The following is a 25,108-nucleotide window of genomic DNA, read 5'->3' as shown; positions in this document are numbered from 1 at the left end:
GTTGGTGGCTTTCACAGTTCAACCTTATTTTTCTCACATTTAGCAGCAACTTCCTGTTGCACATCGGGGGGGCAATGCCAGCTAGCATGTAGAGCTTATCAACAGGTGTAGGTTTAAGACATCCTGTGATTATTCTGCATGACCCACAGGTATGACTGTTTTAGAACTTTAATTTTTTTTAAAAATTATCAATTGACGTTGTCCATTGTTTGTATTCAGTCAAATTGTGTATTGTTTAGATGATGTATAAATTCTATTTTATGTGTGGCACCTTGAGTGCTTTGTTAGCCACCCCGAGTCCCTTCGGAGAAATGGTGGCGGGGTACAAATAACGTTTTATTATTTTATTATTACTTTGTTAACAGAAAATTTGGTCCCAGAGACAGGAAAAACATGAACAAATAGGAATTAGGTTCCTACAGTACACAAACAAATCCACTTCCAACATGTTTCAGCAAACTTTTAATTCAAATTTAACACATGACATGAAATAACCAGATTAGGTAAACCTCACATAAGTAAAAATATTTGAAAATTTATAAAGATCATTTGAAGGCATCTTCCAACATTGCCTTTGTTTTATGTAATGTCTCACTAAAGCATTCCAAATGAGCAGAGTAAATGAAATCTTGAAACAGAAAAGATTAACCTATGCCCTTGTGAGCCAGAATTCCCTGCAGTTGCTTCATCTCTCAGTCACTCTCGCTCTTTTCACTGGCAAGGTTTATCTGCTCTATGCCATAAATATGTATGTTTCAGTCCCTTTTGTACACAACCTGAAGTGTTATGTCTCCTGTTTGGCCAGCACACACACGTGACCAAAAGCATTCTACAAAGAAACCTTGTTTCAAAGGCTTAATTACCTGAGGGATGCCTAAAGTGTTCTAAAAGAACGATGGAAACAATACCTGAACACTCATCCTGACTCTACACATTTCTATCTGTTAGGAAAAAAATATTAGGAGTAGCTAGCTGTGGTTCTCAACCTGTGGCTCCCCAGATGTTTTGGCCTTCAACTCCCAGAAATCCTGGTAAACTGGCTGGGATTCTGGGAGTTGTAGACCCAAACACCTGAGGACCCAGAGGTTGAGAACCACTGAGCTAGAGGTCTAGGTGGTTTGGTTGCAAAGACATCCTCCACTGGGATTATTGAAAAGCAGCCATGTTGGAAATTAAACACTTGTCACATCAGTCCCCATCCTTGTACATTCTTCACTGCCAGAATTACTGAACATTTTCAACATCACAAATTAAGTTTATCACATTTAATTAAAAACTTTACTGATGTTGCAGCTGGCCAAATTACCAGTGCATTCAAGCAAATACAATTATCAATCTAACATGACTAAATACACAATGAAATGTACAAAATATCTCTACAGGGGAATGGGGAGCCTGATGGATGTTACTAGATTTAGAAGTCCTCTCGTTCCTACTTGTGCAACCTAGAGCTGATAAACATTGTAGTCCATCAACATCCATAAAATCATACATTAACCTCTGCTCTACAGAGAAGCTACAACTGCTTCTTGCTCTCTTCTGGTTTTATTCTTACGAGAGCTTTATTTGAGCTGGAGTTTGCTGTATCCTCTGTGGCATTTGAAACTGTCTCTCTAAGTAGAAATCACATTAAATATCAGGGTCTAGAGTTCAATGCAAAATGTCAGTGATTATGAGTATGTTTTAAAAAACCTTGAAGTTCATTTCTAAGAAGGCGGTACAACAACTGCTTCAGGAAAATGTATTAACTCCATTCAAGCTGTATAACAGTTACTTCCGTTTTGCTTCATCATGTTATGGCAGTTTTAAAACTATTAGACTATAGTAGTCTTTGATGACACAACTCTTTTTTATCCTATTTCAAGTTATGCTCCTAGTTACAAGTATAAAAACTGAAGTTATTGCTGAACCGGCTCAAGATTGGTCTTGTAAGAATAAAAATTCAGTTTATAAATGGCACAAGCAATTAAAATACACATTCTGGTTATGATACATGATGTGAAATGGGAAAAAATTCAAAAGAAACACCTCTTAGGTTTAAGGAACAGCACAAATATTCACATTTTTTTACAACAGTACAGGCATAAACCCGTCTCCTTTTTAAGGATCTTCATATAACTTGTATAGAAATATCTTCAGGAAATTTAGCTAGAAGACGTTACATTGCTGTGTGACCTCCGTTTGTATCTAATGATTGGGTTGTTAGGTGTGTGGATCATAGTTTTATAATTTATTGAAGGGAAATATCCATCCACCAAGTCAAATTCATACCAACGCAGAAGGGTTGACCAAATTGTTTTAATCTGAACATAAGCGAAGTTCTCCCCGATGCAACGATGACGGCCTAGAGAAAAAGGAAGTTGAAACAATGGATTTCAGTTTATATTTTAAGAACACTCATAAGCTAATTGGGAAGGCTGAAGAAGGATCATAGGAAGCTGCAGACATCCCTTTCCGATTTTCCCAGTGCACCAACCTCGGAAATGTAACAACTTTGATCCACATTAGTTTCAATTAGAGAGGAAAGCTGTAAAACGCTGGTGACAATGTTAAGACAACTCCTCCACCCAACTCCCATCTGATTTTCAATTACCCAGAAGGATGAAGGATCCGATTGACAATGTCTTTTATAAATTTAATCCTCAGCTCCAGTAAGTAGGACTGTTCTGCTGAGAAAGCCAGATTATTTCATTGTGACTGTGGCTTTGGTAACATTGATTTTACTTCATCCTATGAGTGAAACTCAGGTTGGAACTAAACTGCCATATAATGCAGTTTGAACTGCATTATACGGTCAGTGTAGACCGGGCACTGGCAAACAGCCCTCCAGGTATTTTGGACTTCAACTCCCACAATTCCTAATAGCAGACTGTTAGGAGTTGAGGGAGTTGAAATCCAAAACACCTGGAGGGCCAACATTTGCCCATGTCTGGTGTAGACCCATAAAATGCAGTCTGAGATGCATTATATGGGTTTACATTGCCCATATAATGCATTCAAACTGCATTAAGTGGTAGTGTAGATCAAGCCTCAAACTCCAAAGCAGCCCTCATGTAACCACAGGGTTATCAAAGTTATATATGTATATACATAGATCTTAGCAAAGCAAGCCTCAGAAATATATATAAACCAGATTTATTTTATTTATTTACAGCATTTATATACCGCTTTTCTCACCGCTAGGGGGACTCAAAGCGGTTTACACATAGATAATTGCAAACATTCAATGCCTTACAACTACAATATTAAAACCATACTTTAAACATAAATCATATTAAAAACAGTACATCATCAAATATCAAAACAGTTATTAAAACCATAAAACAATCTCATCAGCCGAGTCGCCGTTCCAGTCCTTGTCCCACTAAAAGCTGCATACATGTATTGTCCGACGGCCTGGTCCCAGAACCATGATTTTAATTTTTTTCTAAAGGTCAGGAGCGAGGGAGCAGATCTTACCTCCTTACCCCCGTTCCATAGACGGGGGGGGGGGCTAGAGCCGAGAAGGCCCTGCTCCTCGTCCCCGCCAGTCGCATTTGCACTGTTGACGGGAGCGAGAGCAGGGCCTCCCCGGATGATCTTAAATTGTGAGGTGGGACGCAGGGGCAGATGCATTCAGACAAGTAAGCTGGGCCTGAACAAAGTAGCTCTTTTTAAAAAAGATTCTCTATGCATAGCATAACTATAAACCAGCAGTTAAACTGGATCCCACATTAGTGGCATTGACTGAGCTCAGTTATTGCGCAATACTTGATTAGCAGTGAAATGTGTAGAGATCTAGGTAAATTCTTAAAGTTGGTTTGGCTTGGTAATCTATTTTTATGCTAATGCAGCGCTGCAATTATATTTCAACCTACATCATTGGCAATAATAAGGTTTTAAACTTATTTCAGGTACAAACTTACCGGCACCAAAAGGCACATATGCAAATTTCTCTCCAGCTGCAGGGTTTTCTTGGAGGTAGCGTTGTGGTTTGAAGTCTAGGTTTTCTATCCAACAGTCCTTAAGTCTATGATTTACAGTAGGGGATACACAAACTTGATGACCAGGAGGAATTGTGTAGCCAGCAACAGTCTAAAACAACAAAGATTTTGAAGCAGTTTATAATGTTCTCTATCTGCAATTTCAAAATGTGTTTCAGATTTAGTTCCATAGACATTCTGCATAGTTGGTTTTCTAGTATAAAATGCTTAACATAGTGCTATGCTAGGATTGCCAATCCAAGGAGCATAATAAATAACATTCTATTCAGAAGGAATTCAGATTGTTCTTTCAAAAAGTGGTTGCTTATTCACTGGAAGGTAGAAGTGTCATTAATGCTAACTAACGGAAAATAATGTAGAATTGGAGCAGCATAATTGTTTTTTCTGTTTTGAACCAGAAGAAAGAAATAGCTGCTGAAGTATTACATGTGTTACTGAACATGCAATCATCCAGGATCATCTTGCTACAATCCTAAACTTCTCATAAACTAGAACTTGTAGGCTTTTCCATATTTACTGAATGGGGATCAAATCCAAAAGGATGGATTACAACATACTGCTTTTCCGCAGATTGGATCTGAGAAATCCCATGCTAAGCCCCAAAGTTTTCCCCCCGACTGATCCACAGATCATATCAAAATCCATAATTTTGGCCCCCAAATGTGCCCTCAACATATGCATGATGTTGGCTTACATACAAGTTTGGAAGCCCTGGATTCTTCAGGTGCCAAAACTATTTTTGCAAAGTTTTCCCCAAAGAAGCAATTTCCACCTAATTTTCCAGGCCCCTCGAACTGATTTTGGCCTAGGGGGAACCCTTTTCTTTAAGTAGGTTGACAGAGACCTAGACTCTTATTTTGTGATGTAAGATCTCAGCCTATGGTTGAAGTCCTATAAACTACCTTCACTCAACCTTGTACAATACTAAAATTCTGCACTACGACATTCAGAATTTGCAAAGTGTTGGCTGTGCTAGTCAGGGCGATAGGGAATTGATATTCAAAGAGTGCTGTACACATTTACCAAAAAATGAGTTTTCAGTGAACTTGTGTAGAACTGAACTATAAATATATACATTTCAGAATTCTTTAAGCACAACTGTCACTGTTTGGTGGAATAATTTACCAAAAGATTGAAAAGATAGAAATCTTTCCATTTTGTATATCCCATTGATTATTAATAATTGTAACTAGTAAATTTACTATAATTTACTTTTTGAGACATAATACTATATAACATTATTTTTATCCCTGGGTTATAAAAGTTATTTTCTAATTGCTTCTATCATAAAAACATGGAAAAACTGGGTTGCTGTGAATTTTCCAAGTTGTATGGCCATGTTCCAGAAGCATTATCTCCTGGCATTTCACCCACATCTATGGCAGGCATCCTCAGAGGCTGTAAAGTCTCAATGCTAATCAAGGTTGTCAACTGCAACATTCACACTTTCCTCAAGTAGACACCCCGCACATTCCACAGATATATAAACACCACTTGGCTAGTTTCCAACAGACCTCACAACTTCTGAGGATGCCTGCCATAGAAGTGGCCAAAATGTCAGGAGAGAATGCTTCTGGAGCATGGCCATACAGACTGGAAAACTCACAGCAACCCAGTGATTCTGGCCATGAAAGCCTTTGACAACACATTGAACATGGAATTTTTTTACTAAATTGCAAAAAAACTCTTGTGGAACATCCTGCAGCACATTTTGCTACAGTTTTTCAATGAATATTCTACCGAGTCTCAACCAATTCAACATAGTTTGTGACAGCCACAAAAACAAAGTTTCTGGCGTATAACAACTAAAAGAGCAAGAACACTTTGAAACCAGGAATTTTGTTACATAGTGTAACTCCATGTTACCAAAGTTTCTTACCTGTGGTGTTCTAGCCATCCTCATCATGGTCATTATAGGAGGTCTGAGCCTTAATGTTTCCTTCAAACAATGCTCCAGCAATGTCATATCCTTCAGCTACAAATTAAAAAATACTTTTTACTTTCCAGATCATCCATATTTAAAAACAACAAAATGTATTTAATGTACTAGAAGTTTCCTATTGCAAAACTGCTGCAATGTGCCACCATGATGTCTTGTACCATCATAAAAAAGAGCAGAGTTATGAGCCAGTTAGAGCATTAAGATCAGCCAAGGAGGCCCTGCTCTCGGTCCTGCAGCCCTTGCAGGAGCAACTTGTGGGGACAAGAGACAGGCACTTCTCTCGGTGGTGGACCCTCAGCTGTGGAACTCCCTCCCCAGTGAGATTAGTTTGGCCCCCTCCCTCCTGGTGTTTAGAAAACAACTTAAAACATGGCTTTTCAAGCAAGCATTCGGGGAGTGAGATTAATTAGGATTGGTGCAATGTCGAACGTTCTGTTTTATGTTTGTCTGTGTCTGATGTTTTTATAGTTTACTGGTTTTAATTTAATTTCATATGCTATTTAAGTTATGTAACAAATTTTATATTTTGTGAGGCATTAAATTTTGCCATTTACTTGTGAACCACTTTAAGTCCCCCAGGATGAGAAAAGTGGCATATAAATAAAATATATAAATAAACTGTATAACTAATAGCGGCGGCCCCGGTGGCCCAGTGGGATAAACCGCATTTGCTGCTGAACTTGCCAACCAAAAGGTCAGCAAGTTCAAATCTGGGGTGTAGGTTGGGCTCCTGCTATTAGATCCAGCTTCTGGCAACCTAGCAGTTAGAAAACATGCAAATATGAGTAGATAATTAAGTACCGCTTCAGCGGGAAAGTAATGTCACTCCATGCAGTCATGCTGTCCACATGTCCTTGGAGGCATCTACAGACAACCCTGGCTCTTAAAAATGGAGATGAGCACTACCCCCAGAGTCGGACACGACTAGATTTAATGTCAAGGGGAAACCTTTACTATAACTAACGGCAATTTAAAACAGTTTTTTTTCTCTATCTACAAAGCACACAAAACATGCACGAATGCCAACATATACATTAACAAAAATATATGCTCCCAGCTACATACTTATTTTCCTCCTCCAACAACTGTTAGATGCAACCAGTTAGGTTATCAACATTTTTGGTGTTTAATCTTATGCATTTACCTTGGAAGTAAGTTTCACTGTATAAAATTCTAAACAAGGGAATAGGGACTGCAAAGGGCATATATTTTATTACTTTCTAATTCTGAGGGACACCTCATCGTATCTCAGCTTAATTTCTGCTCTAAGTGCGAAAGCTCGAAAAAGGAATATTGCACACAGTTCTAGTACTTGAAATATTTCACCATGATGAGGTGTTTTTTTCCCCCATAAGACGCACCATCTTCATTGGAAAGTGAAAACCAAAAAATTACAAAACCCAGCAAGGTTTTCTGAGATGAGTTCAGTCAATAGATTTGAAGGGTCTTCAAGGAGTGAGCATGCAGAGACAGTCAAAAGGAAGACAGGGTATACAAACCTGATCATAGTTTAATGCAAGCAAATCCTCTCCACACACCGCTTTCTGTTCCGCATAACACTGTTCCTGGAGGGATTTATCTCTTGCCAAAAAGAAACCAAGCCAAGTACTTGTGGTTGAAGATGTGTGTTGACCTGCCAACAGCAGCCCAATAAGCATCCCAGCAATTTCATCATCTGTCAGATAACGCCCATCTCTAGACAAAAAAAAGGTCTCATGAGGACGTGGTTCACACCAAACAATCCAGCACGTCAGAAGAAGAAGAAAGGCTAATGAATTCCCAGAATTTCTAATCCAAAATTAGTGGAAATGCAAAAGCAGTAAACAATGTCAGGACAAGCAAGAGTATTTATTAGAAATATTTATATCCCAACACTCCCACTTGCACTTTCAGAGTTTGAAGCAGAGGAGCTGCAGCCATTTAAAAACAAAAGCATTAGAGAAAAGAAGCAACAATAAAAGCTAAATAAGATGAAGTTAAACAGAAGGAGATGTTGGGAAAGTAGTCACCCAGAATCATTTTCAACCCAGAAAAACTAGGCCAAAACAGAGGTTAAAATACACAACTAGATCCCTGATTAGAAGAAGAAAAAAACTCTGAATTTCTCAACAAATGCCCTGTCAATTTAAAGTTGCATGACAAGACAGCACTGACATGGCAAGCAGTAGTCAGATTTGGCCACAGTAGTCCACGCTCTTGTTACATCTCGAATAATAAAGATGCGCTCTACGCGTGATTACCTTTGAAGACTGTTTGGAAGCTTCAAGCAGTCCAACGGGCAGCAGCTAGGTTTCTAACTGGAGCAGGGTAACTCCCTTGTTGCAACAGCTCCACTGGCTGCCAGTCTGCTTCCACACACAATTCAAAGTGCTGCCTTTAGTCTATAAAGCCCTAAACGGTTGCAGCCCAGTTTACCTGGCCGAATGTATCTCCCTCTATGAACCATCTTGGAGGTAAAGATCGCCTGGGGAGGCCCTGATCTCGATCCCACCCCCCTCGAAGGCACAACTGGTGGGGCCAAGAGAAAGGGCCTTTTCTCTGGTGGCCCCTCGGCTATGGAACTCCCTCCCCAGGGAAATTAAATCAGCCCCCTCCCTCCTGACCGTCAGGGAAAAAATGTGAAGGCATGGTTGTGGGACCAAGCGTTTGCACAATGATTCCCAGTGCAACAATGATCTCTCAGTACAATAACAAATAACGCAAGTAACAACCGGAATGGCTCCTGTAATATTCTTTTGGATTGTGTGTTTTTAAGTAATTGTTTAAAGTTATTACGTTTTATGTATATGATTTTAAAGTATATGTTGTTTTATTTTTATATGTACCCAAGGCATCTAACTGTGCCTTTGTTGTGAGCCGCTCTGAGTCCCCTTCAGGGTGAGAAGGGTGGGATATAAATGCGATAAGTAAATAAATAAATACCATTCTTCAACATCCAGAGCCAGTTTAACTCTTCCTCCACCCTCTTATCACATGTTCTCTTCAACTAATTCTTGTTGTTGTTTTTGTAAATTCCTTATTATTTATTTATTTATTTACTTACTTACTGCATTTATATCCCGCCCTTCTCAGGGCAGCTCACAACAAAGGCACATTACGTAAATTCTCACATCACAAAAGTTAGGGTGTTGTTTTTGTAAATTTTTTATTATTTATTTATTTATTTATTTGCTGCATTTATATCCCGCCCTTCTCATGACGGCTCACAACGAAGGCACATTATGTAAATTCTCACATCACAAAAGTTAGTGCCTGCCTTTCAGAATCATTTTTATCATTTAACACAATAATAATTCCTATTCACTTGGGTGTATCCAGACCTATTTAGGTGCTTCAGTATTAACCACCTACTTCTTATATGTTGATGCAGCAGGTAGGTTATGCTGTTGAGCAAGGACTAGAGTTTAATGCTGCAACCATGATTCCAGAGAGTACAAAATCAAACCTTTACAGCATTCAAATCAGTTCATAATGTAATCTTGTGGAAACTAAAGCATCTAAAACGGTGTTTGTGGGACCAAAAGAGTAGACACGTGGTTGACTTCTCACAAGTGTTGATGATTGCCAGCTTTTTACTTTTAAGCTCTCATTCTACCTTCAACTGGCCATATCTCAGGCCTCTTCTACATTGCCATATAACACGGATTATCAAATCAGATCATCCACATTGTCTTCTGAACTGGATTATATCAGTCTACACTGCCATATAAGGGCCCCTTGGTGGCACAGCAGGTTAAACCGCTGAGCTGCTGAACTTGCTGACTGAAAGGTTGGTGGTTAAAATCCAGGGTGTGGGGCAAGTTCCTGCTGTTAGGCCCAGCTTCTGCCAACCTAGCAGTTTGAAAACAAGCAAATGTGAATAGACCACTAGGTACCGCTTTCTGCAGGAAGGTAACGGCGCTCCATGCAGTCATGCTGGCCACATTACCTTGGAGGTGTCTAAGGATAATGCCGGCTCTTCAGCTTAGAAATTGAGTTGAGCACCACTGCCCAGAATCAGACATAACGAGACTTAATGTCAGGGGAAACCTTTACCTTACACTGCCATATAATTCAGTTTAAAGCAAATAATCTGGATTTGATATGGCAGTGTAGAAGGGGTCTCAGTTTCTGCCTGCATCCAGTTTCTGGACACACACAACTGCTCTGAGGTTTGTGTAATGAACACCCAAGCCTCAAACCGGTTCCAGGATTTCCTATGTGATCATCTGCACAGCAAAACCACTTTCTTTAATACCTGCATTAAATGGTCTGTGTAGATGCCCCCCTATTTTTACTCAAGCCCCAAGTTGCCCCTTGCCAGTTAAAGCTTAGTTATTTCACTTACTTGTAGGTAACATCCAATAGTGTCTGTAGCATGTCATCCTCTCTGTCTTCAGACTGCCGGCGTTTCTGTATTACTTCATAGAAAATAGCCTTTATTTTACGGTGGGCTCTGTCTCTACGTCTAAAATGAAAAACAACTATGTAAATAAAAATCAGTATCTATAAATCAATATGTGAAAGACTCTGATCTTATACATGTTTTTTTCAAGCTTCAACTGTTTGCAGCAGTTCCCACAACACACAAAGAGCACAAAATGCCTCAAGGAAAATTGTGTCATATATTTAATAGTTAACGCAACAGAGTAGATCAATGCTAGGATGCCACATTACTAAGCCTTTAATTTAAATATCAAGAATTTTGATTTAGCAATACTCTAGTTCTCATGCAAGATTAACTCACTTTACACTGGTATGAAAACTATATATAAAGAGAGTAATACTATACTATGAGCTATATCACTATGTAACACTATTTTTGTTCCTGGGGCTATACGTGGCATTTCTTAATTGATTCTACCATAAAAACATGAGGATAGTTTATTAAACCACAAAAACTTTGTTTTTGCCTTCTGCACATTGAAAAGTTAAAATGGCATATTTTCATTAAGGAAAATTACAAAGTACCTAGACTGAATAATAATAATAATAATAATAATAATAATAACAATAATAATAATACACTATTATATTCTGCCTTCCTCCCCTATTCTGCCTTCCTCCCCTCTTTGCCTTTTCCCACCGAAGTGATACCTATTTATCTACTCATATTTGCATGTTTTCGAACTGCTAGGTTGGCAGGAGTTGGAGCTGACAGATGGGAGCTCACCCCATCTCACAGATTTGAATTGCCGACCTTCAGGTCAGCAGTTGGCAGGAGTTAGAGCTGACAGGAGTTAGAGCTCACCCCATCTCACAGATTTGAACTGCCGACCTTCAGGTCAGCAGTTCAGCCACACAAGGGTTTAACCCATTGCACCACTACGGCTCCCTGAAGAAAATAATAGTACTACCCTCAGCCACAAAAACAAAGTTTCTGGAATACAACAATTACTTTCTAAGTAAGTACCACACAATTAAACAGGAAATAACACTTTCAAACCAGGAACAGAGATTTTTCAAATTTTGTTACATAGTGTCATTGAATTCTAGCTCCAAAGGTAACCATTGCATGATACAACATGAGAATGTATATGACAAACATATTTTGAAAATTCATTCATAAGGGTAGATGACAGAAAAGGAAAAGCCAGGAGGATCACTGAGTCCCTCAAGAGTCTCTTATGACTGGTGTAGGAAATAATAAAATTCGCAGTGACATACGTAATCAAAATTGATGCAAAAGCTTCCCCAGTATCAGAAACATAAGAGCACACTAAAATTAAAGTCACTGTGAAAAACTGTCACTCAATTTGTCATTACTGAAAAGGATTTCTTCTCTTTTTCTAGAGTATCTTTCTTCAGTGCCCCACTGCACAAAGTTGGGCTCTTACCCTGTTTCAACACTTATTTACTATGGCTAAGGACATTGAAAACATCTTTAGATTTACTGGGAAAACAGGTTTCAGGAGCAAATAACTCACAATATGTGAGATTTCAACTGGTGAGATCAGGTCCAAATCTCTACTCTGCCATATATAATCTTAAGATATTAGTTATCTCCCTGACTAATTTACTGCACCGGTTTTATAGTGAGGATACAAGAGAATAGAAAGAATTGCACAACAACCTTAGATTCATGAGAGTAATGACAAAATACAAATATATAATGAAAACATGTATTTGATTAACAACATTTTCTGCTGATTAAGTTCTTTAATACCTGAAACTAGGCAAAGGCAGCCAACCAGGCAAAAGCCAAGCCGCGTGAGTAAATCCCCCATCCAGATCAGCATAGAGTTCTGCCACCTTCTCATTGAGAATGCTCCGTATTTCCTTCCCATGTAAACAGTGACTGGCTGTCAAAATGATCAGTTCTGACAGTGCTTCAAATAAGTCTGCAACACAAGAAAAGGAAAACACTCGTCATAATTTAAATTTTAAAGAGCCAGTATATAGAATAAGTTTTAATGTTTACATTGGAAAGTGCTTATTGTACTTCTAAATGTTGTATATTATTTTATGTCATGGCCTATGGCTGGTACAATAAACCAATCATTAATTCATTCATTCAGCCTTGCTGCAAGCCACTTCTGGTGTGAGAATCTGTCATCTACAAAGACGTTTCCCAGGGAATGCCTGGATGTGTTATGATCCCGTGGGTAGGCTTCTCTCATGTTGCAGGAACACCTCAGCAAGTGAGAGTCCAAAAGTGGCAGGCTAAAATCCAGAATCCCCACCCATGGCTGATACCGAATGAGAGACTCCCTCTTGGGCACACAGAAGACTGGAAAATTTGGAATGCACTAAACGGATTGCACTCTGGGACCACAAGATACTGAGCCAACCTTAAGAAATGGCACTACAAAGTAGAGTCCACAATGTGTGAGTGTGGAGAAGAGCAAACCATAGACCAACAATTACAATGCAGTCTGATCCCTGCCACATGCACAATGGAGGATCTTCTTATAGCAACACCAGAGACACTCCAAGTGGGCAGCTACTGGTCAAAGGACATTTAGTATAATGCCAAGTTTTTAACTTTGCTTGTGTTTTTAAATACATTACAACTGTACCCTCAATTCGCTTCTGACACAATAAAATAAATAAATTCATCCTTGTAGTTTACTTCAAATTATACAAAATAAATAAATTGAATGAATACTTCGTTGGGGGACAACTGCTATATAACAACAGGTGACATCTGCTGCAAGATTGGGGCATTATCTACTCAGATGTCTCATCTCCATTCTGGATCAAATGATACAGATAGGATTTCAAGAAAAAACATTACTACACATCGCCATATTATACCAATAACTAGAATGCACATAACTCCACAAACCAATTTAGGTAACGAAACTAGAGATGCCACACTGATACCAAAAGATACAAGAATGGGAGTCCATGAATTGGAAGGCAGCTAAATTGTCATTAAAATCACAACAGTAAGAATGAGGAATATGAGAAGAGGGTACTTAGGTGGTAAATATACAAGCAATGATGTGATGGAAGTAAGCACATCGTATTTGCTATTACGATGTTATCAAGGCAAATTTTGAGAGAACTCTGGATGTTCCTAGAACATATTTGCAACAGTTAGCTTCTCCCCTCTCTTACTTGGAGGAAGTACTAAACTTTCGAGTTGAAAAAGCTCTATGTCAGTGGTTCTCAATCTGTGGGTCCCCAGAAGTTTTGGTCTTCAACTCCCAGAAATCCTAACAGGTGGTAAACTGGTTGGGATTTCTGAGAGTTGTAGGCCAAAACACCTGGGGACCCACAAGCTGAGAAACACTGCTCTACGTGATATTTTTGCCAAGGATCCATGACACATGACAAGATATGCCTCCTTATATTACCCATCCTTTGCATTTCGTGGGGTATCAGAATCCAGTATCTTCCCTACCCACCAAGTACCCGTTTTTTGATTTTAAATCTCTATACTTACTACGTTCGCCACTGTCTCCCCATGTTTTGAAATATTCCAGGGTTTCCTTTTCTATTATTGGAACATGATTCTTAAATTGGCTTATATTGAGTCCAGTTTTGAGCATCTTCTTTTGTTCCAAAAATATCTTCAAAAGGTAAGCAAAGCAACAGTTACGACATTAAGAGTTACACATAACATTTAAAACATGAACATGGCATATGCCCAACAAAAAAGCTCTTCGACATCAGTGATTTTAGGACAAGGAATTGAGGTACAACCTTTCAATGGCTTCAATAGGACAGTTTTTAACGTTAACTGGATTGTGCTGACAGTACATTTTCAAACTAGTTTGTCCTTTCAGAAGGACAAACAGAAGCATTTCAAAGGCACCATCAATCTTGCTACAGAAGAACATTTCTTTCCAGTTATCTTCTGGAATTGTTCTTATAAATCAGCATTTCCCAACCTGGGGGTTGGGACCCCTGGGGAGTTTAATTGCGAAGGGGGCTTCATAGGGGTCACCAAAGACCATCAGAAAATACATATTTCTGATGGTCTTAGGAACCCCTTTAGCAGAGAAGACTGAAGATATCTTCACCTGTCCTTCTCTTTCTTTTTGGAAACAGATGGCAAATCCTCCCACCAAAAGCCCTCCTCCACTGTGATTGGCTGGCCTCTCAGCCAAGAGAGAGCTGTTTTTGAGACTCCAAGCAGGGAAGGGAGAGTGGGCATGCTTGGCACATGGCAGCATGGTGCTCATATGCAGATGAGGGAGAAAGTATGAGGCTGGAAAGAGGCTTACGCCAGCAAGTTCCTTCAAGGCATGGGTGTTCTGTGTGGGAAGTCTGGCCCAATTCTACCGGTGGGATTCAGAATGTTATTTGATTGTAGATGAACTATAAATCCGAGCAACTACAACTCCCAATTGTCAAGGTCTATTTTCCCCAAACTCCAGCAGTGTTCACATTTGGGCATATTGAGAATTCGTGCCAAGTTTGCTCCAGATCTATCGTTTGAGTCCACGGTGCTCTCTGGATATAGGTGAACTACAACTCCAAAACTCAAGGTCAATGCTCACCAAACCCTTCCAGTATTTTCTGTTGGTCTTGGGAGTTCTGTGTGCCAAGTTTGCTTCAATCCCATTATTGGTGGAGTTCAGGATGCTCTTTGATTGTAGGTTAATTATAAATCTCAGCAACTACAACTCCCAAATGACAAAATCAATCCCCCCCCCCCACAAAAAAAACTCCACCAGTGGTCAAATTTGCGTGTATCGGGTATTTATGCCAAATTTGGTCCAGTGAATGAAAATACATCCTGCATATCAGATATTTACATTGCAATTCAGAACAGTAGCAAAAGTACTGTTAGAAAATAGCAATGAAAATAATGTTATGGTTGGGGGTCACCACAGCATGAAGAACTGAGTTGTGGCATTAGGAAGGTTGAGAAACACTATTTTAAATCAACCTAATATCTACGTACAAATATGCTGATCCAGGTGATTTAGCAGGCAGAGACCTGCTGCAACACCGAGCCAAAAGGTGACTTTTAAGCCTCATTTACCCACATTTTTCCCTGGAAGACCACAACCCAACTGATAGAATTCTATTAAAACACTTGAATCTGTGTCTTAACCAATTGTTCCCCCTTTTTTCAAGTATAGATTTGGGAAGATAATAAACTATTTTAGAGGATAACATAGCACAATATATAAAAAGTCACACTTCTAGCACATCGTAGTAAAGACAGGAGGTAACCTTTTAACTGCCTTTTGGCTCTTATTTGTTCATTAAGATGAAAGGTAAGATTCAGTTAAAATATGCCAAAATACACATAAGAGCAAAGGCAACAGAAGTCATTCCTGGTCACTACTTTGATGGACACCACCAACAAATACCAGGTGCTATTTCCTTGTCTAAAGAATATAATTTGCCATAGGTCAACAGGTGACTTAAACATCTAAGTGCAAGCAAACAAAAAAAAAATCTGAGTAAGAGACAGGTTGCGTGCAAATTAAATCTGCAAAATACTAGATTATGAAGGATGAGATCCAGGGACTTAATTTCTCTCTTGACACATAGAGAAATGTGTTATATGTCAGGCAGGGCAATCAGATCCAGCTAAATTATTATGACAAAGAGTGCCTTAACTCAAAATCCTCTGTTGGAACTGGGACTAAATAATTAATTTATAAACCAATTCTACAAATTTCTGTACAATTAAAGCAGTTGCCGCTAGCAATTAATGAATGTAGTAATTGATCGTTCAACTAATTATACAGTGGACCAATCAGATCTGTAGGCTCTGGATTCACAATTTTAACGACTTCCAGGGCATTATGCCCCCCATATTATTAAATGGTGGTGATATTCTAAGCCATTTAATAATCTGGGTCATGATGCTCTGGAGTTAGTTGAAATTGTGAATCCAGAAACTACGCATCTGATGGAACAATACGGGGTGTGATCATCCACCTTTTTTTCTTAACCATTCAAAGTCCCAGAGCATAACCTCATAGATACACTATAGTTAATTTCAGAAAGAATTTACTAGTTTGAAGACATTATATAGTTCATTTCGAAACTGCATTGGTTTGAAACCATTACACAGATACTGACTGCATTTGACTGACAGTTTATGCTATCATAAAAATGGTTGTGCAGGTAGTTACTTTATCAGAAGCCAAAACGTACAATTCCTAATAAAGAGGCACACACTAACTTTTGACACAGACAGTGGAGAACTAGTACAAATTAGCATAATATACTTTGAGGAGGAGGATTGGCAGTATTTCCATGGGTGTTCCAACCACTGATTTATAATTACAGCTAATCTGATTAGGTATTAATGAGCAAGAATGATGGTGATAAGATGCTGCAGTTTGATCTGCTACTGTTTGTTTGCTTTTGTGTAATTCCATACTGGTGCCCCAATTAAACAAATACAAAATCAATTCATATGACAATGCACATACTGGGTTGGGGACATCATATGCCACTCCCTTTCCAAAGACAGGTGTAGTCAGACGTGAATACACATCTTCTGCATTCAAGTCTTCATTTTTACTGTTGAATAGAAGCGCAGCAGCATCACTTCCCAGCAGATAGGTGAATGTCTTCCCCACCATAGTAAAGCTGAATACAGGTCCATACTGTATTTAGGATGAATGGAGAAAAGGAATTAGGAAATAGATGAAAGGAGGAGGAAAAGAAAGGTAAGATAATAGTTGCCTTTGAAGACGATACAGAAGCTTCAATTAGTCCAATGGGCAGAAGCCAGATTTCTAACTGGGGCAGCGTACAGGGAGAATACTACTCCTCTCTTATGTCAGCTCCACTGGCTGCCAGCCTACTACCAAGCCCAATTCAAAGTGCCGATCTTGGCCTATAAAGCCCTAAATCAGTGTTTCTCAACTCCCAGAAATCCTAACAGCTGGTAAACTGGCTGGGATTTCTGGGAGTTGTAGACCAAAACACCTGGGGACCCACAGGTTGAGAACTACTGCCCTAAATGGTTCTGGTCCAACTTACCTGTCCAAACGCATATCCCTCTATGAGCCTACAAGAGCTTTAAGATCGGCTGAGGAGGCCCTGCTCTCTGTCCCAACCTCTTCCCTATCTCGATTGGCCAGGAAGATAGACAGGCCCTTCTCAGTAGTGGCCCCTTGGCTGTGGAACTCCCTCCCCAGTAACATCAGGCAGGCCCCATCCCTCCTGGTTCTTAGAAAAAAACTTGAGACCTGGTTTTTATGCAGGCATTTAGTAAATAGTAAACCATGGAATAAGACTTTAACAGCCTGAATAATGGACTGTGGATTTTGGAAAATGATTATGGATAGATCATGACTCGACATTTTATAAGGTTTTTAAACTGTTTGTTTGATTGATATATGTTTTAATTGCTTTTATGTTTAGATTGTTTATATTTTGATGAGATGTGTTTTATTGTTTACCTGTGCAGCATTGAATTTTTGCCGGATTTGTAAGCCGCCCTGAGTACCCTACGGGGTCATGAAAGGCGGAGTAGAAATGAAGCAAACAAACAAACAAACAAACAAATAAATAAATAAATATTATAATACCTGGCATTAGATATTACATTGAGAATTTCCACTCAAGGTCATAGAAATTGAAATAATGAAAATATATGCATGCCTACACAAATTTTGTCATTTACACAAATCCTTCAATATTACATTGTACAAAACAGTGAGACTCAATAAAATACTGCCTGATAAACAGACAATAATTTTTACAGGATGGATCTGGCATCAAACCACATTAATTCTACAGTGTAGATACACTCCAAAGAACAATAAAATGTCATCTGTGTGAAGATCATCTTTATAAAAAGATTAGACTCACCTTTTCATAGGCATTTTCCAAAAATTCGATAGGATTTTTCCCAAATGCAACAGCATGCCCCAAAAAGGGGATATTTGATGAAATATAAGGTGGGTACCTCTACAGTAAGAGAGAGAAGAGAAAAAAAATATTATAATTACATATTTGGGGGGGGGGGGGTTAGAGAAGAATCCACATACAATAACAGTCTACTTTGCTGTTTTACTTCTCCTGCTTATGTTGACAGGTTACAACAAAGCTCCTACCATCGTGGTGGGATCAACTGTGGGATCATAATATGATCTGGCACATTTTGTTGTTACTGAAGGAGAAGTGAAACAGCACCCTGGGCAAATGGGAGGAGGCTTCTGCAAGTAAAACCTCAAGAACTTAATCAGTTCACCACTGAAGCTATGAAAGAACTTTTGGGATGAGCACAAAGAAAATAAACCTACAAAGAAGACATCATATATATCCAACCATGGAGGACTGATTAAGCATCGAAGTGGAGATTAATTTCAAACCAATCTCAGAAGTGAGAAATGCAAGAAAATATCCTACTTTGGCTTGCAGTTACACTGGCCAACACACATTTTGGTGCTTCAGATGTTACACCTGTTTCTGGATATATTTGACCTGCTGATTCCAAAACTGGATAGACTTGACCTGCTGATTCCAAAACTGATTCCAGTTTTTCTCTGACAGGTTTAGTTTTTGAGACACATGGCTTATATCAGCCATCATCTGCTCGCCCATAAAAAATCATGATAACCATATCTATTAAACTAGAACTGATGTGGTCTATCCAATGCAAATTTCAGAATCAGTTTCCAAAGAACTCCAGGCCTAAAAACCAATGCATAATTTTTTTATGGTTGGGCTGTGTCATTCTCTTCAAATGGGCTACTCAAAGCTCCTTGTTTTTCTTTCCCAATGGTGACTCGATATCTCACACTAGTCTTTTAAGGCAGGGATAGACCACTGTGACTCTCTGCCCAAGCCAAAGTACAATTTGTTTACAATGTAAAATTAATGCTGTGGCCCAATGTTACATAGCATCATGGGAGCTGTAGTTTTACAAGGTCTTTAGCTTTCTCTGCCAAAGAGGGCTGGTGCCATACCAAACAACTGTCAGAGTTTTGCAATATTCCATCATTTCTGAAGTGACAATAAATAATTATAGGGATCCATACCAACCCAGTGGCAAGCATTAAGGCTCGCATTGTGTAATTTAAAGCCAGGGTAGGGTAGATGAAAGGGTAATAAAAAAAGCACAAGTTTCTCTGATAGTCGCTGTTGTTGTTGTTGGAGTGCTGAGCATATCAATGTAATTAGCTGGCCAAAGTACTGATTCTAAATTCCATTCGCTCACTTCAAGAGTCAGAGCCCCCGGTGGCGCAGTGGGTTAAACCCCTGTGCCGGCAGGACTGAAGAACAACAGGTCGCAGGTTCAAATCCGGGGAGAGGCGGATGAGCTCCCTCTATCAGCTCCAGCTCCTCATGTGGGGACATGAGAGAAACCTCCCACAAGGATCAAATCATCCGGGCGTCCCCTGGGCAACGTCCTTACAGACGGCCAATTCTCTCACACCAGAAGCAACTTGAGTTCTCATGACAAAAAAAAAACTTCAAGAGTCTTGCTCTGCTCTAACTGCTCTTTACCTTTATTTACAGTTCAGTCATAATCAAAACAAAAGAGAAAACAATGGCAGGTAGTTTATATAAATACTACTACTTATCCCCTCATTAATTCACTCTACCAATGCTGACCCACCAAGTTTCATAACATTTGGGTTATTCCCTGATTTTGAGGAATTTTCTATTCTAGAAATAAAATCCCCTTTAAAAAAATTCCCAAAAAGATATCCACCCTGTAACTTCTCCAGGAGCAGCAGTAGGGAACTATTCCTTCCTGCCAAATGTCAAAGATGCACTTCCACATCACACAAACCACTATTACACTTTCTTTACTAATTAAAAAAAGCAACTTATTCCAAAGCTTTTGCTTTTCTTATTCTCATAACATACTGGAAGAGGCCAGCAGCCCATCATCCACATGCAAGCAAGCAGTGTGTCCCCTTATCAGAAAAACACTCCTGTATGATCCACAAATTATTAGGTATTGGTGGTAAGTTTAGGTAGGTAGTTTTTTTTTTTAGAGAATGTGGCTTTTTCTCTATACAATTCAAGGTTGTAAGTAGATTGGTTGTTGCTGTGTGCCTTCGCATTTATATCAACTTGGAAAAAGGTTTTCTCGGCAAAACATATTCAGAGGAAATTTGCCTATGCCATCCTCTGAAGCTGAGAGGGTGTGACTTGACAAAGTCCACTCAGTGGCTTTCCATGGCCAACTTTACCATAGGTACAAATCAGGCATGCAGCCGAGAGGGGGGGGGGATTGAGGGGCTTCAGCCCTTCCCAAAAAAATTCTCAGGGTGGTCCACAAGAAGGCCTTACGGGTACATTATTTAAACTGTTATGTTTATTCATATCATGATCTGATCACCATGCTCAATATATCCCATATGCATGGAGCTATTGGGATAATGATACAAAAGATTTGCTAGGGTAGCTCCTCAGCCCCCCCCCCCCCTTTGAATCAAACTCACCCCCCCCCCCGAATCAAACTCACACCCCCCAAATCAAAATCCTGGCTACGGGCCTGGTACAAATGAAACCTGAGAAACCCCATTAGGTAACACCAAACGCCTCTTCGCTTTCCTAAATTTCTCAGGTCATTGTGACATTATAAAAACAATTACTCTCTATGACAGGATGTCAGGGCAGGTTAATCATGTCCACGCCTTCTCCTATATTAGGCAAAGCCGAGGACACACCCCACTAATTCATGGCTGCTTTCATCGATGTCACTATTTAAAAGTATGCTATTCTGATCTACAGCATTCTCTTCCCATCTGTCCAAAGTGAACACTACAGCCCCATCTAGACTGCCATACAATAGTTTCTGAACCCAGATTGTCTGCTTTGAACTGGATTATACGGCAGTGTAGACTCATAGCAAATAATGTGGATTTAGAGACTGGATTATATAGCAGTGTAGATGCAGCCTTAGTCTTGCTGTTTTGCTTCTCCTCCAGTAACAACAAAACATGCCAAATCACGTCTTTTGTTGGAGTCCAGCAACATAAGCAGAAGTAGTTCTCTTCCTTTTTATTAATTTGTCCCTTTTGAGGTGTGTGCATCCCAATTACATTGAAATTCAGGTTGAGTATTGATTATCCGGAAAGCTGAAATGCTCCAAAATCCAAAACTGTCCAAAGGGATGGCTTGCCTTTGCTTACTCAAAAGGAACAGCTCAGAAGGTGACCGCTGGTGCATCACCAATTTGAAAAATAATAAAAGAAGCATTGAATTGTTCCTCTGCATAGAGCAACACAGTCCACACTGCTTCAAGGAATTCAATGGATCCTTTATCAAAAAATACGGAAATCTCCAAAATCCCAAATTGTCCTCATAGCTGGCTAAGATGGTGACACCTTCAGTCTTTTAACGGTTTAACAGTAATAAGCTTTGTTTCATGCACAACATGATTGTGTATTAAATTACCTTCAGGCTGTGTGCACAAGGTGGATATGAAATATAAATGAATGTCACGCTTTGAGTTGGATCCAGTTTCCAAAATATCTTATGATGTTACATACATGCAAGTACATTTGCATTTAGACTTAGGCCCCATCTCTAAAATCATGCTATAAGAGTTGGAAGAGACCCCAAAAGGGCATCCAATCCAATCTCATTCCGCCACACAGGAAAATGCAGCCAAAGCATTTTCCTCCAGCCTCTGTTTGAAAACTTCCATAGGAAATTTCACCACAATCTAATAATGAGCTCTCATTACCATAGATCAGTGTTTCCCAACCGTTGGTCCTCCAGGTGTTTGGGGCTTCAACTTCCAGAAATCCCAGCCAGTTTACCAGCTGTTAGGAATAGTGGGAATTGCAGTCCAAAACACCTGGATGACCAAAAGCTGGGAAACACTGCCATAGACTTAGGACCTTTCCACAAAACCCTATAACCCAGGATATCAAGGCACGAAATCCCACAATATTTGCTTTAAATTGGGATATCTGAGTCTATACTGCCATATATTCCAGTTCAACGCAGATATTGTGGGATTTCCTGACTTGATATCCTCGGTTATACAGCTGTGCAGAAGAGCCCACCGTTAAATGACTCCTGTGTGGATTGGTAGGCGCCTGATAAATATAGTTTCTGGTTGCTTGAGAGTTACTAATAAAAAGAGGTCTGTATAATACTATACCGAAGAAGAAGAAGAAGAGGAGGAGGAGGAAGAAGTACTACTACTACTACTTTATTTTTCTACCCTGCCTCCATCTTTCTGAAGGGACTCGGGGCAAGCCCAGGCAAAATACAATTGAAAGCCAAACAATAACAAATTAAAATAACATAAAACAGCATAACAATAACAAACAAACATCAAGCAACAACAAACTAATTTTGGAGGGGGGAAAGGGGCCTCAATGCAAACTGGTTAAAGGATAGGGGTTCAATAAGTTGGATAGAAACGTAAAATAGCATAGGAAATAGAATGGAAAAAGAGCAATTAAACAGGATCAGTTCAACTTAAAACTTATATATATATATATATAGATAGATATAGGTAGAGTAAATGTTTTCCCCTGACATTAAATCCAGTTGTGTCCGGGGGTTGGTGCTCATCTCCATTTCTAAGCCGAAGAGCCAGCGTTGTATACAGACACCTCCAAGGTCATGTGGCAGGCATGACTGCATGGAGTGCTATTACCTTCCCGCTGGAGCGGTACCTATTGATCTACTCACATTTGCATGTTTTCGAACTGCTAGGTTGGCAGAAGCTGGGGTTGACAGTGGAAGCTCACGCCACTCCCCGGATTTGAACCTGCGACCTTTCGGTGAGCAAGCTCAGCGCTTTAACCCACTGCACCACTGGAGGTTCCGAAAATATATATAGTGTCGAAGGCTTTCATGGCTGGAATCACTCAGTTCTTGTGGGTTTTTTCGGGCTATATGGCCATATTCTAGAGGCATTTCTCCTGACGTTTCACCTGCATCTATGGCAAGCATCCTCAGAGGTGAGGTCTGAGCTCACCTCTGAGGATGCTTGCATAGATGCAGGCGAAACGTCAGGAGAAATGCCTCTAGAATATGGCCATATAGCCCGAAAAACCCACAAGAACTGAATATATATAGTGATGTAATATATAAGCTCTGTATTGCCTTGATATTAATACTGAAATGCAGTCATTAGAAGCAAATGAGTGTAAACTTAACTTTGTGTAGAATTTTGGTTTAATTTTAAATATTCGAAATGTTTGCCGGTTGCTTGAGAGTTCTGGTTAACTGAGAGTCTAATGGATGCATATTATGCATATGCAAATATTCCAAAAAAAAAAAACCCAAATCCAGAAAAAGAGTATTGGTACCTCAACAAACTGCAACTCCCATAGCACTGAGGTAATAACAGTTACAAGTGGTGTGACTATTCTGCATTGTAGACCAGGCCTGGGCCAACTTGGGCCCTCCTGGTGTTTTGGACTCCAACTCCCACCATTCCTAACAGCCTCAGGCCCCTTCCTTTTCCCCCTCAGCCGCTTAAAAGGAAAGGGCCTGAGGCTGTTAGGAATGGTGGGAGTTGGAGTCCAAAACACCTGGAGGGCCCAAGTTGGCCCAGGCCTGCTGTAGATACATCTTACCTGGTTTCCTTTGGACTGGCGCCTGTTTTTGGAGCCCAGTTGCAACAAGTAGCCCAAACTCAGGGCGAAGGCCGAAGCGGCCAGGAGAAAAGAGATGGGCCCTCCGAAGGCCACCTTCTCCAAGAGGGAGCCGCCCATCTCCAGCAAGGTGAGGACCGCCATCGTCTCCGCAGCAAGCCAAGGATGCGCCGCTCAGTCACACCAACCTCCCTCCAAGAAGACAACAGTGAAGGCGATGCGCCTCAACCAATGAGAGGAGGCGGTGCGCCTCAGCCAATCAGCAGCACCGCCGCCGGCGCTGGGCCGATCTCTGCCCATCTGACGAACTTGGCGCGGCGGCCAATCAACGCCCGCGCGCGAGGCCGGTCTTCACCACGAGAGGCGAGGAGGGCTCAGTCAGCGAAGCCGCGTCGTGAGGGAAAGAGGCTGTGCTGTCGGTGGCCGTTCCCTCACTAGATGGCCTTGAATCGATTTGGCAACCTATAACTCCTTTTAAACGTTATTCTTGCGGATTTTTCTCTCTCACACACAATCAAAGCGCACCTGTTTCCTTCATGGTGTCGAATAGATTGAGGGCCTTTCCTCACAGCTAAATAAAATCCCACATTATCTGCTTTGAACTTGAATATATGACAATGTGGACTCAGGGCCTTTCCACAAAGACATATAATCCAGGATATCAAGGCAGAGAATCACACAATATACACTCTCAAGTGGAATATATGGTAATGTGGACTCAGGGCCCTTCCACACAGACATAACCCAGAATGTCAAGGCAGAAAATCCCACAATATCTGCTTTGAACTGGAATATATGGCTGTGTGGACTCAGAGCCTTTCCACACAGACATATAACCCAGAATATCTGCTTTGAACTGGAATATATGGCTGTGTGGACTCAGGGCCCTTCCACACAGCTATATAACCCAAAATACCAAGAAAGAAAAATCCACAATGTCTACTCTGAACTGGAATATATGACAATGTGGATTTAGGGCCCTTCCACACAGCTATATAACCCAAAATATCAAGGCAGGAAATCCCACAATATCTGCTCTGAACTGGAATATATGACAATGTGGATTTAGGGCCCTTCCACACAGCCATATTACCCAAAATATCAAGGCAGGAAATCCCACAGTATTTGCTTCAAACTGGAATATATGGCAATGTGAACTCGGGGCCCTTCCACACATCCATATAACCCAGAGTTAGTATCATGGCAGAAAATCCCACAATTTCTGCTGTGAACTGCCATATAACAATTCAAAA

At 40.1% G+C, this 25,108-nt stretch overlaps 1 protein-coding gene across 1 annotated transcript; it reads right to left on the bottom strand.

Annotated features, from left to right (window-relative positions):
- Positions 1–447: 447 nt before the first annotated feature.
- CYP51A1 (cytochrome P450 family 51 subfamily A member 1) lies at positions 448–24,080 on the bottom strand. Its single transcript, XM_060782272.2, has 10 exons — positions 23,838–24,080; positions 18,145–18,243; positions 16,755–16,931; positions 13,796–13,922; positions 12,071–12,245; positions 10,253–10,372; positions 7,425–7,620; positions 5,863–5,958; positions 3,906–4,074; positions 448–2,344 (listed from the first exon to the last, which is right to left on the bottom strand). Exons 1-10 carry the CDS (start codon positions 23,997–23,999, stop codon positions 2,145–2,147), a joined length of 1,521 nt encoding a protein of 506 aa, XP_060638255.2. The 5' UTR covers positions 24,000–24,080; the 3' UTR covers positions 448–2,144.
- Between the last annotated feature and the right edge of the window lie 1,028 nt (positions 24,081–25,108).

The sequence above is a fragment of the Anolis sagrei genome, chromosome 6, assembly GCF_037176765.1.
Source record: "Anolis sagrei isolate rAnoSag1 chromosome 6, rAnoSag1.mat, whole genome shotgun sequence".
Taxonomy (NCBI): Eukaryota; Metazoa; Chordata; class Lepidosauria; order Squamata; family Dactyloidae; genus Anolis; species Anolis sagrei.
The sequence above is the reverse complement of the archived record's forward strand: the minus strand, read 5'-3'. Positions and strand labels throughout refer to the sequence as shown.